The sequence below is a fragment of the Carcharodon carcharias genome, chromosome 15 (assembly GCF_017639515.1).
Source record: "Carcharodon carcharias isolate sCarCar2 chromosome 15, sCarCar2.pri, whole genome shotgun sequence".
NCBI classification, from domain to species: Eukaryota; Metazoa; Chordata; class Chondrichthyes; order Lamniformes; family Lamnidae; genus Carcharodon; species Carcharodon carcharias.
Genome location: NC_054481.1, coordinates 96,789,299 through 96,806,673, shown reverse-complemented (window position 1 = coordinate 96,806,673; position 17,375 = coordinate 96,789,299). Strand labels below are relative to the sequence as shown.

Genomic DNA, 17,375 nt, shown 5'->3' with positions numbered 1-17,375 from the left:
TCATAAGACCATAAGACGTAGGAGCAGAAATAAGCTATTCGGCCTATCAAGTCTGCTCTGCCATTTAATGAGATCATGGCTGATCTGATAATCCTCACCTCCACTTTCCTGCCTTTTCCTCCATAACCCTTGATTCCCTTACTGGTTAAAAATCTGTTTATCTCAGCCTTGAATATACCAAATGACCCAGCCTCTACAGCCCTCTGTGATAAAGATTTCCACAGATTCACTACACTCTGAAAGATGAAATTTCCCCTCATCTCTGTCTTAAATGGGCAACCCCTTACTGTGAGATTACACCCTCTGGTCTTAGACTCTCCCACAAGGAGAAACAACTCTCAGCATCTACCCTGTCAAGCCCCCTAAGAATCTTATATGGTTCAATAAAGTCGCCTCTCATTCTTCTAAACTCCAATGAGTACAGGCCCGGCCTTCTCAACCTCCTCATATGAAAATTCCTCTATACCTGGGATCAACCTAGTGAACCTTCTCTGGACTGCCTCCGATGCCAGTATCTTGTTCCTAAGATAAGCAGACCAAAACTGTTCACAGTATTCCAGGTGTGGTCTAACTATTGCCTTGTATAGTTTTAGCGAGTCTTCCCTATTTTTATATTCCATTCCCTTTGAAGTAAAGGTCAACATTCCATTTGCCTTCCGTATTACCTGCTGAACTTGTATGCTAGCTTTTTGTGATTCATGCACAAGGACCCCCAAATCCCTCTGTGCTGTAGCTTTCTACATTTAAATAATATTCAATTCCTCTTTTTCCTGCCACAGTGCATAACCTCACATTTTCCCACATTACATTCCATCAGCCAAGTTTTTGCCCACTCACTTAACCTGTCTATATCCCTCTGTAGACTCTTTATGTCATCCACACCATTTGCCTTCCCACCTATTTTTGTAACATCCGCTAACGTGGTGATAGTACATTCGTTTCCCTCATCCAATCAATAGCATGTATTGTAAATAATTGTGGCCCCAGCACTGATCCTTGTAGCACTCCACTAGTTATAGGCTGCCATCCCAAAAACGCCCCCCTTATCCCAACTCTCTGTCTTCTAGTAGTGAGCCAACCCTCTATCCATACTAATACCAACACCACTTTTTAAGTAGCCTTATGTGCGGGACCTTATCAAACACCGTTTGGAAATCCAAATATCTTACATATATTGGTTCTCCTTTATCTATCCTGCATGTTACCTCTTCAAAGAATTCTAATAAATTTGTCAGGCATGATTTCCCCTTCATGAAGCCATGCCGACATCTGCTTGATTATATTATGCATTTCTAAATGCTCTGCTATCACATCCTTTATAATAGACTCTAACATTTTCCCAAAGGCGTATGTTAAGCTAACTGGCCTATAGTTACCTGTTTTTTGTCTCCATCCCTTTTTGAATAAGGATGTTACATTGGCAGTTTTCCAATCCTCTGGGACTTTTCCAGATCTGAGGATTCTTGGAAGATTACTACCAATGCATCCACTATCTGTGTAGCTACTTCCTTTAATGTCCTAGGATGCAACCCATCAGGTCCAGGGGACTTATCGGCTTTTAGCCCCATTAGTTTCCCTAGTACTTTTTCTCTCGTGATAGTTATTGTGTTTATTTCTTCCCCCACTTTCTCCCTTTGATTGTTTAGCATTTTTGAAATGCTATTAATGTCTTCTACCGTGAAGGCTGATGCAAATTATTTATTCAACTCCTGCCATTTCCTGGTTTCCCCTTATTATTTCCCCAGCCTCATTCCCTAAGGGGTCTATGTTCACTTTGGCCTCTCTCTTCCTTTTTATATATTTCAAGAAGCTCTTGCTGTCCATTTTTATTTTACTTTTTAGTTCTCCCTCAAAGTTTATTTTCTGCCTCTTCATTTTTTTTTGATCATCTTTTGTTGGTTGTTAAAAACATTCCCAGTTCTCTGGCTTACCACTAATATTTGCTACATTGTATGTTTTTTCTTTCAATTTGAATACTATCCTTAGATTCCTTGGTTAAGCATGGTTGGTTTATGCCATTCCTAGAATCCTTCTTTGTCACTGGGATATACCTTTGTTGTAAGTTGTAAACCATTTTCTTAAATGTCTGCCATTGTCCATCAACAGTCTTTTCTGCTAAACTCCTTTCCCAGGTCCACTCCAGCCAACTCTGCCCTCATTCCTTTGTAATTACCCTCGTTTAAGTTTAGCACAGTTGTTTTCAATCCAAATTTCTCACTCTCAAATTGAATGCTAAGTTCCACCATGTTATGGTCACTGTTTCCTAGGGGATCTTTTGCTCTGAGATCTTTTATTAAACCTGCCTCATTACACATTGCCAGATCCAAAATAGCCTGATCCCTGGTTGGATCCACAACATATTGTTCTAGGAAACTGTCCCGAATACGTTCTATGAATTCTTGCCCATGGATACCTCTGCCAGTTTGATTTTTCCAATTTACATGAAGATTAAAGTCACCCATGATTAATGTACTGCCTTTTTTACATGCCCCCATTATCTCCTGATTTATTCTCTGTCCTGCAGTATAGCTACTGTTATGGGGCCAATAGACTACTCCCACCAGTGTCGAATTCTCCTTGTTATCACTTATGGATTCTACATCTTCAGATCCAAGATCATTTCTTGCTATTGCACTTATTCCATCCCGTACTAACAAAGCTACCCAACTACCCTTTGCTTCCTGCCTGTCCTTTCAAAAAGTCAAATACCTCTGAGTATTTAGTTCCCAGCTTTGATCTCCTTGTAACCATGTCTCCGTAATGGCTATAAGATCATACCCACCAACCTCAATTTGTGCTGTTAATTTATTTATTTTGTTCTGAATACTGTGTGCATTTAAGTAAAGAGCCATTAATTTTACCTTTTTACCATTTGTCCTCCTTTGATCCTATTTGCTGTTTTTCTTTATATGTTTGTACCAGAGTGGTATGAACATTACCTTCCTGTCACAATCTGGGCATCATTACCTAAATAGCTATAAAAACAAAAAACTGCGGATGCTGGAAATCCAAAACAAAAACAGAATTACCTGGAAAAACTCAGCAGGTCTGGCAGCATTGACGAAGAAGAAAAGAGTTGACGTTTTAAGTCTTCATGACCCTATTTCACCCCTCTCCTAATATTCACTCAGTTCTGTTGAAGGATCATGAGGACTCAAAACGTCAACTCTTTTCTTCTCTGCCGATGCTGCCAGACCTGCTGAGTTTTTCCAGGTAATTCTGTTTTTGATTTGGATTACCTAAATAGCTGCCCTGCAATGACGCCATATCCTTTTGCTTTGTAATCCTATGTATCCCCTCTCCAGCACCCTCTCCCCTCTATATAGTTTAGAGCCCTCTCTACAGCCCTAGTTATTCGATTTGCCAGGACACTGGTTTCAACATGATTCAAGTGAAGCCCATCCCACCGAAACAGCTCCCTTCTACCCCAGTACTCATGAAACCCATCCCTCCCTCACCAACCTTTGAGACACACATTTAACTCCTTGACGTTGTTTACCCTATGCCAGTTTGCCTGTGGCTCAGGGAGTAATCCCTAGATTATTACCTTGGAGATTCTGCTTTTTAATTTAGTTCATAACTGTTCACATTCTTTCAGCAGAACCTCCTTTCTAGTCTTATCATGTCATTGGTACCAACGTGGATGATGACAACTGGATCCCTCCCCTCCCACTCCAAGTTTCTCTCCAGCCTTGAGGAGATGTCCTTAACTCTGGCAACAGGCAGGCAGTACAGCCTGTGGGAAGTCATAAAAGCAGCTTGTGAAAAATTATTTTGGTAAAATGAAATATAATTACCTAAATTGTCAGAAATGCCTTTGTAAGCTTCAATGTGGCCAAATTAATAGCCAATTGAGTTAGAAGGTTGTAGGATTAAATTGCAGAAACTAGACTGACATGTAGTATAGTACTGAGGGGCCGCTGTATTGTTCATTGTGCTTTTCTTCTGATGAGTTGTTAGAGCAAGGCCTTATCTGCATGTTCAGGAGGATGCTAAGGATCCCACTATTCAAAGAGCTGTGAACTCGTCTGTTGTCCTTAAAATCCCTTTTTCAGTGAACACCTCCAGGAAGATGTGAACTATTATTCATAATGCTGTTTGTGGGGCCTTGTGCAATTTACTGCTGCAGATTAATTCAGAAGTACGTTGTGATGTCCTTAGACACTTGCAGTTTTTTTTCTGTGTGTGTCGCATTTTTTTCCCTGGCTTTTTTTGCTTTTTTTTTCGCTTGCTCTTTCTCTCCCTCTTTTCCTTTGTCTGTTTTCCCTTTCATCTCCCTCTTGCCCTCGCTCTGTATATGTCTCTCCCTCTTACCTGCCCCCTGCTTAGTGTCTTTGCTTCTTTCTCTCTCTGTTTTGGAAATCATACCCATAGTAATGAGATTGGCAGGCTGTTTAGGTTTTTCTCATTCTTTATATGTAGTTCCTATCTGTTCATACTTAATGTGGTGAAGCAAATGATTCACAAATAGCATTCAATGTTGGGAAATCTAATGAGTTTAAATAAAGAAAATCAACTAAATCTCATTTAAGAAATAACTAGTTCAATGGGAAAGCTAGGAATCTAGTGCTAGCAACATAGACTTTGTGACTGCATCCATAAGATTAACTAACAGATCCCCGATGCTTCATGAAATAGAGAATAGGCTAGAAAACAAAACAAGAAGTGAAAATTTTGCAGCTATTACCACAATATGTACATTTTAATCATGCAGCAAGTTTAGATTCAATATTAATTTCTTAAAATTGTGACTTGTCACTAACTTGAGACGGAATATCAGATGAGTTCCTTGCAAATTGGATGGTGCAGTGAGTTAGACAGGGCTTTGCTTTTAAAATTCTCATCCTCATGTTCTTGTTTCACGTCCTTTGCTTCCCTAACTCTGTAACGTTCTTCAGCCCTACAACTCTCCAAAAAATCTGCATTCCTTCAACAAGTATATTGTGCATTTCAAAATCCCTCCTCCCCAGCATTGTTGGTCATATCTTCAACTTCCTGGGCTCTAAGCTCTGGAATCCCCTTCCCGCAATTCTCTAGCCCTCTTTCCTCTTCCTTTAAGTTCCAGCTCATGGCCAAATCTTTGGCCATCCCTCCCAATATCTCTTTTTTTCAGCATGGTGATGATTTTAGTCTATTTATGAATCTGTGAAGTTCTATGCAATGTATTTCTATGGTGTACATAAGTTTTATGTATAGGTGAAAGTAGTTATTTGTACCTAAACATGTAAACTACTACTGTAGAAGTGGCTAATGGTAAAATAAGCTGTCACTTGGATTTCAGTCAAGTGTAATAAGGGAAATGTTTGGGAACTTTTGTGTGGTTGGTCTCGTAGCTCTAGGATTTGAGTATTCTAATGAGTTAAAAACAATATTAAAATATTGTACAAGTACTGTTGGGGAGGGTTTAGAACTATTTTGGTAGGAGGAAGACCAGAAAATAGCAGCGAGGGAAGAAATAAGATCATAAGACAAAGAACTATAAACTGCAGTAAAATTAAAAATATCTTAAAAATCACAGAGACCAGATTAAAGAAAATAACAAAAAAGACAAAGGCAACATTAAATTGTATGTACGTCAATGTCCATCTTGTAATTAATGAGGTTGCTGAGATTCAGACACAAATTGCTGCAAGGGATTATAATGTTGTCACATTAACAGAGACATGGCGCAAATAAGGTCAGGAATGGGTTCTTCATATTCCTGGTTGCCAAGTATTTAGGAATGATGGTGAAGAAAAAGAGGAGAGGCCATACTAGCATTAATTAAGGTTGATGTTATTGTTCTAAATAGAAAGCATTTACTACATGGTTCTAGGATTGAATCTATTTGGCTTGAGCTGAGGAATAAATCTGTTGCTATTATGTGGGGAGGAATTTTTTATAATTTTCCTGAATCTAGTGAATTCTGGAAGATCACAACTGAAGCATTAACTTCTTTCAGTCCAAGGCACTTGTCGACCTTTAATCCCATTAGCTTTCTTAGCAATTTTTCTTCAAGTGATAATTGTTCTTTTAAGTTCCTCCTTCCTTTTTACCTCTTGATTTTCTGTTATTGGTAGGATTTTAGTGTCATTACCGTGAAGACCGATACAAAGTACTTGTTCAAAGTTTCTGCCATTTCCTTGTCTTCCACCACTAATTTCCCAGTCTCATCCTTTAAGACACTAATTTGGCTACTTTAATTGCTCTCTTTCTTATATACCTGTAGAAGCTCTTACTGCCTGTTTTTATCTTTCTTGTTGCTTTACCCTCATATTTAACTTCTCCCTCTATTTTTTCAGCCATCATTTGCTGCCTTCTAAAATGTTCCAAATTTTCTGGCCAACCAAAGGGTGGTGGGCATCTGGAATTCACTGCCTAAATTGGTGAGGCTGAAACGCTCAACTCATTTAAAAGGTGCCTGGATATGCACCTGAAATGCTGTAACCTGCAAGGCTGCAGACTAGATGCTGGAAAGTAGGATTAAAATGAATGGCTAGTTTCTTTTTTTCTCTATCTTTGGATGGCACAGAGACGATTGGCTGAATGACCTCTTTCTGCATTGTAACTTTTCGAAGGTTCTATGAGTCTAACTGGTGGCCTGTCACTGGGACTTCCACTATTTACAATCTATATTAATTACTTGGGTGAAGGGACATAATGCATTGTAGTCAGATTTGAGGTAAGATGTGAGCAACTTTTTACCTCTTGATTTTCTGTCATTGGTATAATTTTAGTGTAATCTACTATGAAGACCGATACTTGTTCAAAGTACTTGACATCATGGCAGCATTTGACTGAGTATGGCATCAAGGAGTCCTATCAAAGTTGGAGTCATTGGGAATCAGGAATCTGCTGGTTGGAGTCATACCAATGACAGATGTTAAGCTAACTGCCCTACAGTTATCTGTTTTTTGTCTCCCTCCCTTTTTGAATAAGGGCATTACATTGGCAGTTTTCCAATCCTCTGGGACTTTTCCCAGAATCTAAGGCCTCTTGGAAGGTTACTACCAGTGCATCCACTATCTCTGCAGCTATTTCCTTTAATATCCTAGGATGCAACCCATCAGGTCCAGACTTATTGGTCTTTAGCCCCATTAGTTTTCCAAGTACTTTTTTCTCTAGTGTTAGTTATTGTGGTTATTTCCTCCACCTCAAAGCACAAAGGAAGAAGATTGTGGTTGTTGGAGGTCAATCATCTCAGTCCCAGGATTTCACTGCAGGAATTCCTCAGGGTAGTGTCCTAGGCCCAAGCATCTTCATCTGCTTCATCAATGACCTTCCTTCCGTCATAAGGTCAGAAGTGGGGATGTTTGCTGATGATTGCACAATGTTCAGCACCATTGTGACTCCTCAGATACTGAAGCAGTCTGTGTCCATATGCAGCTGGACCTGGACAATATTCAGGCTTGGGCTATGTGTAGTGTGAAAGTTACTTACCAATTAAGTGCCAGGCGATGACCATCTCCAACAAGAGAGAATCTAACCATTTCCCCTTGACATTCAATGGCATTACCATTGATGAATCCCCCACTATCAACATCCTGGGGGGGGTTACCATTAGCCAGAAACTGAACTGGACCAGCTATATAAATACTGTGTCTACAAGAGCAGGTCAAGGACTGGGAACTCTGAGGCAAGTAATTCACTTTGACTCCCCAAAGCCTATCCAACATCTTCAGGGCATATGTCAAGAGTGTGATGGAATATTCTCCACTTGCCTAGATGAGTGTAGCTCCAACAACACTCAAGAAGCTTGACATTATCCAGGGCAAAACAGCCCACTTGATTGGCACCCCATTTAGCACCTTAAACATTCACTCCCTTCACCACAGTGCACAGTGGCAGCAGTGTGTGCCATCTACAAGATGTATTGCAACAACTCATCAAAAATCATTCGGCAGCACCTTCCAAACCCGTGACCTCTACCACCTCATAGGACAAAGGTAGCAGATGCATGGGAACACCACCATCTGCAAATCCCCCTCCAAGCCTCACCATCGTGACTTGGAACTATATCGCTGTTCCTTTACTGTCACTGGGTCAAAATCCTGGAACTCCCTTCCTAACAGCACTGTGGGTGTACCTACACCACATGGCCTGCAACAGTCTCATAAGGTGGCTCACCACCGCCTTCTTGAGAGCATTTATGAATGGGCAATAAATGGGCCCGTGAAGCTCACACCCTGTGAAATAATTTTTTTTTAAAATTGCTGATGTTACAAAAATAGATGGAAAAGCAAGTTGTGTGGTGGACACAGAATCACAGAATTGTTACAGCACAGGAGGCAGTAATTCGGGCTGTTGTGTTTTGCACCAGCTCTCTGTTTGACAGTTTGCCTGGTGCCATTCCTCTGCCTTCTCCCTATAACCCTGCACATTCTTCCTTTTCAGATAACAGCCTAATTCCCTTTTGAATGCCTCAATTGAACCTGCCTTCCCCACACTCTCAAACAGTGCATTCCCGATCCTAACCACTTGCTGCGTGAAGAAGTTTTTCCTAATGTCCCATTGCTCCTTCTGCCAGTTACCTTAAATCTATGGCTTCTCATTCTTGATCCTTCCACAATGGGAACAGTTTTTCCCTATCTTCTCTGTCCAAACCCCTCATGATTTAAAATCCATCTATCATGTCCCTTCTCAGCCTTCTCTTCAAGGAAAACAATCCGAATTTATATACGTAATTGAAGTTCCTCATCCCTGGAAGCATTCTCGTGAATCTTTCTGTACTGTCACTAATCCCTTCAGATCTTTTTTAAAACATGGTGCCTAGAACTGGATACAATGCTCCAGTTGAGACTGAACCCCCCCACCCCCGTCTTTCATATAGGTTTAATATAACTTTCCTTGCCCTTGTACTCTATGCCCCTATTAATAAAGCCGATGATACTGTATGCTTTATTAATCGCTCTTGTAACTTGTCCTGTGACCTTCAATGACAGGTCCCTCTGCTCCTGTGCCCTATTTAGAATTGTACCCTTTATTTTATATTGTCTCTCTTTGTTCTTCCGACCAAAATTAATCACTTCACACTTCTTTGCATTGAACTTTATCGGCCACTTGTCTGCCCATTCCGCCAATTTTTCTATGCTTTTTTGAGGTTCTACACTATCGCCCTCACAGTTCACAATGTTTTCAAGTTTTGTGTCATCCGCAAATCTTGAAATTGTGCCCCTGTACACCAAGGTCTAGGTTGTTAATATATATCTGGAAAAGCAAGGATCCCAACACTGACCCCTAGGGAGCACCACTACAAACATTCCTCCAGCAGGAAAAACATCCGCTAACCAATACGTTCTGTTTTCTATTACTCAGCCAATTTTGTATCCATGAACTATAACTTTGCTCAGAAGCCTGTTGTGCAGCACTATATCAAATGCCTTTTGAAAGTCCATAGACACCACATCAACAGCATTGCCCTCATCAACCCTCCCTGTGACCACTTCATAAAACTGCAGCAGGTTAAACACAATTTTTCCCTTAACAGGTCCATGCTCGCTTTCCTTAATTAACCTGCATTTGCCCAAGTAATTATTAATGGAAGTTTCCCCAGCACTGAAGTTAAAATGACTGGTCTGTAGTTGTTGGGCTTATCTTTTCACCCTTTTTGGACAATGGTGTAATATTTGCAATACTCCAGTCTTTGGCACTTCCCCGAGACTAAGAAAGACTAAAAATTGATGGCCAGTACCTCTGCAATTTCCACTCTCACTTCCCTCAGTATCCATGGAAGCATCTGAACCTGGTGGCTTATCAACTTTAAGTACAGACAGTTTATCCAATGCCATCACCTTATCAATTTTAAATCCTCCTAGTATATTAATTACCTCTGTTTTCACCATGTCCTGCATAGCATCTTCTTCTTTGGTAAAGACAGATGCAAAGTATTCATTTAATACCTTGGCTATGCCCCTGCCTCTATGTGTAAATTCCCTTTCTGTGTTTCTTTTTCCTCTTTGCCTCCTTATAAACAGCCTGTCAATACTCGCTGCTTAAGACAGTATTTGCAAAGAGGTCTATATAGACAGTGAGTGGGCAAAAGTTTGGCAGATGGAGTATAATGCGGGAAAATGTGAGGTTATCCACTTTGACAGGAAGAATAGAAAAACAAAGTATTATTTAAATGGAGAAAGACTACAGAATGCAGCAATGCAGACAAATCAGAATGCCCTTATACATGAATCACAAAAAGTTAACATGCAGGCGCAGAAATTAATTGGGAAGGCAAATGGAATGTTGGCCATTATTACAAGGCGGGTGGAGTATAAAGGTACATTTTTTACAATTGTACTGGGTGTTGTTGAGACCACACATAGAGTACTGCATACAGTTTTGGTCTTATTTAGGGAGGGATATGCAGTAAAATCTTTTATTACTTGGTATATGCAGTGAATGGTTGGTGCTGGCTAATCAGATATGGTGGTTAATGGAGAGCTGCATATACCATTGGAATACAGTGGAATACTCGTAGCATGAACTAATATGCAAGAACTCAGGAAGTAAAGAACAGTATTCTTTTTACTTGTAATCTTCAGTACATTAAAACAAAGGATAAAATAATACAATATACAGGTACGGATTCTGGATAACTTGCTTCTGGTTAGTAAAGCAATGATTCATATTGAGGGAACATTGGAAATTCTGGTTGGTAGGGTGCCAGCTAACACACAGTTTATTGTACATGCACTGGAAGCAGTTCAGAGAATGTTCACAAGGCTGATTTCAGGGATGAAGAGATTGTCTTATGAGGAAATGTTGAGCAGGTTGGACCTGTACTCATTGGAGTTTAGGATAATGAGAGGTGATCTTATTGAAGCATAGATTTTGAAGAGGCTTGACAGGGTAGATGGTGAGAGGATATTTCCCTTGTTGCAGAATCTAGAACTAGGGGTATCATTTCAAAATAAGGGGTTTCCCATTTATGACAGAGATGAGGAGGAATTTCTTGAGTGTTGTTCATCTTTGAAATTCTCTACCCAAGAGAACAATGGAGGTTGGTCATTGAATATATTCAGGGCTGAGTTAGGCAGATTTTGATCTACAAGGGAGTCAAGGGTTATGGGGGACAGACGGATAATTTGAGTTGAGGCCATGATCAGATCAGCCATGATCTTACTGAATGACATAGCAGGCTCGAGATGCTGAATGGCCTACTCCAGCTTCTATTTCTTATATTCTTACTTTAATTACCCTAATATAGACTTGAAATATCACAGTGCTAAGGGTGGGGAAGAAGAACAATTTCTGATATGTGCAGAGGAGAAATTTCTCAATCAGTATGACTCTTGTCCATTAAGAAAGGAAGCAGTGTAGGATCTGGTTCTAGGAGACAAATTAGGGCAGTGGACTGTGCTACAGAAGGAGATCAATGATCACAGCACAACTTGGTTTAAAGGAGTTATGGAAATATCAAAATTTAAAATGCTCAACTGGGGAAGAGCGAATTTCAGTGAATTTTGAAGGGACCTAGCACAAGTAAATTGGAAAAGATGATTGAATGATTAAATAGCAACGGAGCTATGGATGGCAATAAGGAAAGAGAGTTCAGATAGATACTAGGCATATTCCTTTGAAGGGAATAAGTACAGCATGTAAAGCTAACACGCTCTTGATAACAAAGAAAATAAAAATTAACATAAAACAGAAAAAGGTAACTTATGACAAGATTTAGTTAATAACCAGAAAGATTATGGAAAGTACCAGAGGGAATTGAAAAAGTTAATATGGGAGAGGCAAAAAAAATGTGAGAAAAGATTAGCAGGCAACATTAAATCCTAAAACATTTTATAAACATATAAAGAAAGTGTAAGTGGTTTGCTGGGGATAAAGTTGAGCTTATTAAGGATCCAAATGGAAAATCTTCATGCAGAGGACTTGGCAAGAGCATGAAGTGTTCTTTGTATCTGTCTTCATAAAGAAAGTGGATGATGTGAAGCTTACACTAAAAAAGGGGAGGGATGTTATTCACAGATAGTAGTAGGTAGAAAAGATGCACTAAAAATATTAGCATTACTGAAAGTTGGTAAATCACCTTGTCCAGTTGGAATGCGTCCTTAGTTCCTGAAAGAAAGAAAAGTATAAATAGCAGAGGCAATGTTCAGTCTTTCAATCCTTATTGGATACAGGAGTAGTGCTGGAGGACTGGAGGATTGCTAATGTTATACCACTGTTTAGAAAGGAGAAAAGGATAAAGTGGGAAACTACAGGCCAGGTAGCCTAACATTAGCGATGGGAAGTAATTAATATGCAGGAGGAATTTGCCACACTGAATGCTTCTTACAAAGATGGAAGCAATGTGGAATTGGGAAAGTGGCAGTGTGGATGCAAAATTGGCTCTGACAGGAAGCAAAGGGTGTTGGTGGATGGATTTTTTTTAGACTGGAGCGTTGTTTGCAATGGAATTCCCCAAGAACCAGTTATGGGTTCATCTGTTTTGAGTTTTGTCTTAACAGTGTAGAGAGCACCATTATGAAGTTAGCAAATTACATGAAACTAGGTAATGACTATTGTTATAGGCTTCACTATGATAAAGGCAGGATGGAGAACTAAGAAGCATTCCAAACGGAGTTCACTTTCGGAGGATGAACACGTAAAGACAACATTCTATAAATGGCATGATGTTGAAAAGTGTACATAAGCAGATGTCTATAATCACGCCGTCAAAGGTTGATAAGTTGTTGAAAAATAAACACATGGTTTTATAAATGAGGAATAGAATATAAAAGCAGAGATCATGTTAATTTTATCAATCACATGTTGGCCCCAGCTAGAGTATTGTGGCCAATTCTGGGCATCACAGTTCAGGAAAGACGAAAAGAGGAGGTTTAATAGAATGTTACCAGGAATGAGGGAATTATGAGTTATAAGGAGAGGTTGGAAAAGTTAGGACTGTTTTCTTTGGAACAGAAGTGACCTAACAGAGGCTCTCAAAATGCTAGGAGATTTTGGAATGGTTGGTGAGCAGCTTCATAACTAGAGGTCATAGATTCAAATCATTGGAAGCAGATCTGGAGGAGAGAGAAAAAGAAATTTTATCACTGTGAGTTGTGGGGATCTGGAATGCTGTAGCTGAAAAGGTGATAGAAGTTGACTTAAGAAATAATTTTAAGAGTTGAACACTTGCTTGAGGAATTTGCATAATTACGAATGCAAAACTGTGGGACTAAACTGGACTGCTCTTTTGAAGAAACAGTGCAGGCATGATAGGCTGAAAGGCCACCTACTGTGCTGTTAAGTTTCCAAGATTCTCTATATCCACTTAAAATATAATTTTTAGACCGTCCTGTAGTGCAAATGTACTTAATATGGCATCAGATTGGTATTAGACTGCATGATCTACTGGTCCATGTGGTTTCTAAAATATGTCATGTGATCTGGCACTACTTCATGGCTTATTTTTTTTTCCAAAATACATCTGTTTATTCATTGTCTCAGTGGCCTGCTTCAGAGTAAAACTTTAACTACATAGCCTCTGTATCAGGAACAATGTTTGCACAGGATATGTAGTTTGCCCAGACTTCCTTTGAATCGATAGCATTATCTTTAATAGGGGAGGAGCTGCAAAAAGAGGCTTTTACTTTAACAGAATATCAGTAGGGTTGGGGTGGGCACCTATCTTGCTGAGCATAAGCAGCCGGACATTAGACATCGGAGAATGCAAAGAACTTCCTAAATTTGGTCCTTTGCCAGCTCCTAACCTCAATAAGAAATTGTGAGATTAAGCAAACAAGTAGGGAAGGTGACTGCTGGAAGGATGAGTAACTTGCATTTACATTTTGGGTAAGAACATGTGCATATCCTTGTATATTTTTGTGCAGAAGGATAGATCAGTTTTAAACTGGTACATGGTCCTGTGAGCTCTCCTGTACCTCACCGCCATGGTTATTGTTCTAATATAATATAAGAACAGAAAATCCTGGAAAAATCCAGCGGGTCAGGCAGCATCTGTGGAGAAAGAAATAGAATTAAGGTTTCAGGTTATGACCCTTCATCAGAATTGGAAAAAATACGGATGGAACAGGATTTAACGAAGAACAGAGGCAGGGAAAGGAAGTGAGAAGGGCAATCTGTAATAATTTGGGAGGCAGGAATGATTTTCAATTGTGATGGTAAGAGAAGTCACAGAATGACAGCAACAGAGTCATAACCAGTAGCTGGCGTCTGAACAAATGGGGGCAGTGGTCATGACCCAAAATTGTTGAACTCATTGTTGAATCTGCAAGGCTGTTGAGCAGTATTTCTCTTGTGAGAGCTTAAATAGTGAGCACTGGCAGACTATTCTCTCAAAGGGTAAATTGTAGCTGAATCGGTTCCTGAAACCAAGTACGAAGCACGAATTAAAAACAAATTGGAGTGGTGGAATCATTATGATTGAAAATAATATATACAAAATACATAATTGAATTGAAACACCAGAGTAGACCAGAGACTGGAAAGTATTAGTGAAATCACTGTGCCCCGAATGAATTAAAGAAACAAAACAAACGTGTTGGGAAAATTGAGAAAACAAAACCCTTTTATTAATTTCTTTTTGATAAAACAGTTGGTCCCTAATTGTGTGTTTTAAAAATATCTTATTTTTATTTGTTCAGGAGGTGTGGTGCATTTATTGCCCATCTCTAGATGCTCTGGGCAATTGATCGTGAGCCTTCTCTTTGAACTGTTGCAGTTCATGTGATGATGGAGGTCTCATAATGGTGTTGGGCAGTTCCAAGATTCTAATACAGTGATGATGAAGCTAGTACAATGTACGTTGAGGAGAATTTATGGATGGTGAGCTACAACATTGCTGCTCTTTTTCTTGTAAATAGTAAATGTTGGAGCAGAGGGAGGTGCTGGTGAGCTGCTGTAGTGTAGGTCATGTGTACTGTAACGACGGTGCACTGGTGGTGGAAAGGGTCGATATTGAGTATAATGGTAAGGATGCTGATCAAATGAACTGCCCTGCTCTGGATTTTGTTGTGTTCTTGAATGTTGTTACGCCTGCGCCCATCCAGGTGTTGTGAGTATTCCATTGCACTCCTGACATGAAACCGTTAGATGGTGGAGAGGATTTATGGGGGCAGAAGTTGGGAGTCTCCAACCTCTGTTCTTCTCTTATAGTCATGGTGTTGATATGCTGGTCCACTTCAGCTTCTTGTTGGTAGTGAACCCAGGGTATTGGTGGGTGGCGGGGTGGGGGTTTAGGTGTAGAAGGGAAGGGGTGGGGATGATGCTGCTGAAGGTCAAGGATAGTAGCATGACTTATTGTATGAGCTGGTTATTACTTGGCATAAATATTGGCTGCTATTTGTCAGCCTTAGTCTGGATGTAATCTGAATCATGTTGTATGCTGGCATGGGCTGTTTAATTATTCGAGGAACTGCAAATATTTACAAACAGCTATGTCATTGAATAGCTGAAAATGGTTTGGCCAAGTACCCTTCCCTGAAGATCTGCTGTAGTGATGGTCTGAGAATGTAATGACTCACCACTGACAGCCATAGCCATTTTCCTTTGTGACAGCCATGATTCCCAGCACTCAATGGTTTTCTTTTGTTATGATAGGGCCTTATGGTGCTTTCCTCTGTTGAGTGCTGTTTTGAAGTCAAGGGTGGTAATTCTTACCTCCTTTGGCATTCAGCTTTTGTATCTATGTTTAGATCAAGGCTGTGATGAGATCTGGAAGTAAGCAGTGCTGGCAGCACCTGAATTGAGTGCCAGTGAATAGTAGTTGCCAAATAACATTTTTAATGACTTCTTCATCACTTTACTGATAAATTACTAATTGACAGCTCGACAAGAGGATCAGCTAGCTCTTCTGTATGTGCCTATTGTGCTGTAAATGGGATGTTACCCATAACCTTGCTTATACTAAGTGCACTTAGCCACAGTGTCAAATGGAGTGAATTGAATTGACTGGATGCTTGTATCTGAGGCTGGGACCATGAAAAACCAAGGAGGCTCATTCCTTTTTGGCCGAAGGCACTTGCAAATGTGTACCAGATACTGAGCATTGAATTATATAGACTTTTAAAAACAGTTTTAAAATTTGTGAATATCTTTGTCTGTTAAAACAGTAGGTCCTCAATTGTGGAGAGGAAAATATTCACAACAAAAGTTATTTAAGATATTAACTCTTTGCTCTGTGATTCCATTTCCTAACTCAGCCCTCCAATGGTATCTCTGTGGAACTGAGAGTTATTGCTGAATGAGGGATATTTTGCCCCATTGTTCCAACCCTATAAAGTACTATTGAGATTGCCTGAAGGTCATTGCATGTAAGATCTTTAAATCCAGAGCACAGCATTTGATGGCTCACGTACATTTGAGATACATTTAAACTATACATATATATACTTTTTAAAGCCCTTTCATACATAACCATTTGTTAAGTGAGCAAAGTGGGGAAATAAAACTAACCCAGTCATACTCAACATTCTTGTGTTCCTCACCTGTCACATTTTTTCCTCTAATTTTTGTTTTTTGTTCCATTTCAAGAACCTGATGTCAACAGTTGGGGGTGACCTAATGGAGTTGTTTAAAATTATAAAAGGATTTGATGGCAGTATAATAAGGAATTCAGGCAAAACATCTTTGCCCAGGGAGTGGTCAGAATGTGAAATTTGCAACCATGTGGAGTAATTGACGCAAATGGCAGAGATGCATTTAATGGGACATTCGATGAGTGTATGAGGGAGAACAGGATAGAAGGTTTTGCTGACAGGGTTAGATGATGCAGGGTGAGAGGAAGCTTGTGTGGAGCATAAAGCCTGGCATAGATCAACTGGGCCAAATGACTTGTTTCTGTGTGATATGTTCTATGTAACATTGTAAATATTTGAGGCCTCAGCATTGATTCTTGTGGTATCACACTACAGCCTGCCAACCCGAAAATGTCCCATTTATTCCTACTTTCTTTTTGTTTGCTGCCTGTTAACCAATCTTCAATCCAAGCTAATACATTACCCCTAATTCCATGAGCTTTCATTTCGTGTAATAATTTCTTGTGCATTACCTTATCAAATGCTTTTTGAAAATCCAAACACACTACATTCACTGGTTTTCCCTCGTCCATCTTCCTAGTTACAACCCCAAAAACCATGAGGAGTGTTGTGAATTTTTGTGATGTTGTGAATCGTTGGAATTCTCGACCCTAGAGAGCTGTGCATATTCAGTTGTTGAATATGTGCAAAACAGAGATCACTAGATCTTTGGATGCTAAGGAAATCATGGGATATGAGCATAATGTGGGAATGTTTATCTGAGGTAGATCGGTCATGGTCTTACTTCCCATGGGAGCAGGCTGGAAGAGCCTTAAGACCTACCCCTGCTCCTATTTCTTAAGTTCAGTTGTAGATAGTGAATTGAGGGCCATGAGGTTGACTGGTGTTGGGATGCTGACCAATGCATATGGG

At 39.8% G+C, this 17,375-nt stretch overlaps 1 protein-coding gene across 4 annotated transcripts in view; it reads left to right on the top strand.

Moving 5' to 3' along the window:
- Window positions 1–17,375, top strand: part of mtor (mechanistic target of rapamycin kinase) — a 367,630-nt gene that overhangs the window by 2,275 nt on the left and 347,980 nt on the right. For 2 of the 4 annotated variants that reach the window (XM_041205818.1, XM_041205817.1), the window contains exon 1: window positions 3,685–3,777. The exons of the other annotated variants lie outside the window; for them this stretch is intronic. In XM_041205818.1, the coding sequence (XP_041061752.1) occupies window positions 3,701–3,777 (77 nt within the window). In that variant the 5' untranslated portion in view covers window positions 3,685–3,700. Of the gene's footprint in view, window positions 1–3,684; window positions 3,778–17,375 lie in introns of those variants that run through there. 4 annotated transcript variants of the gene reach the window in all.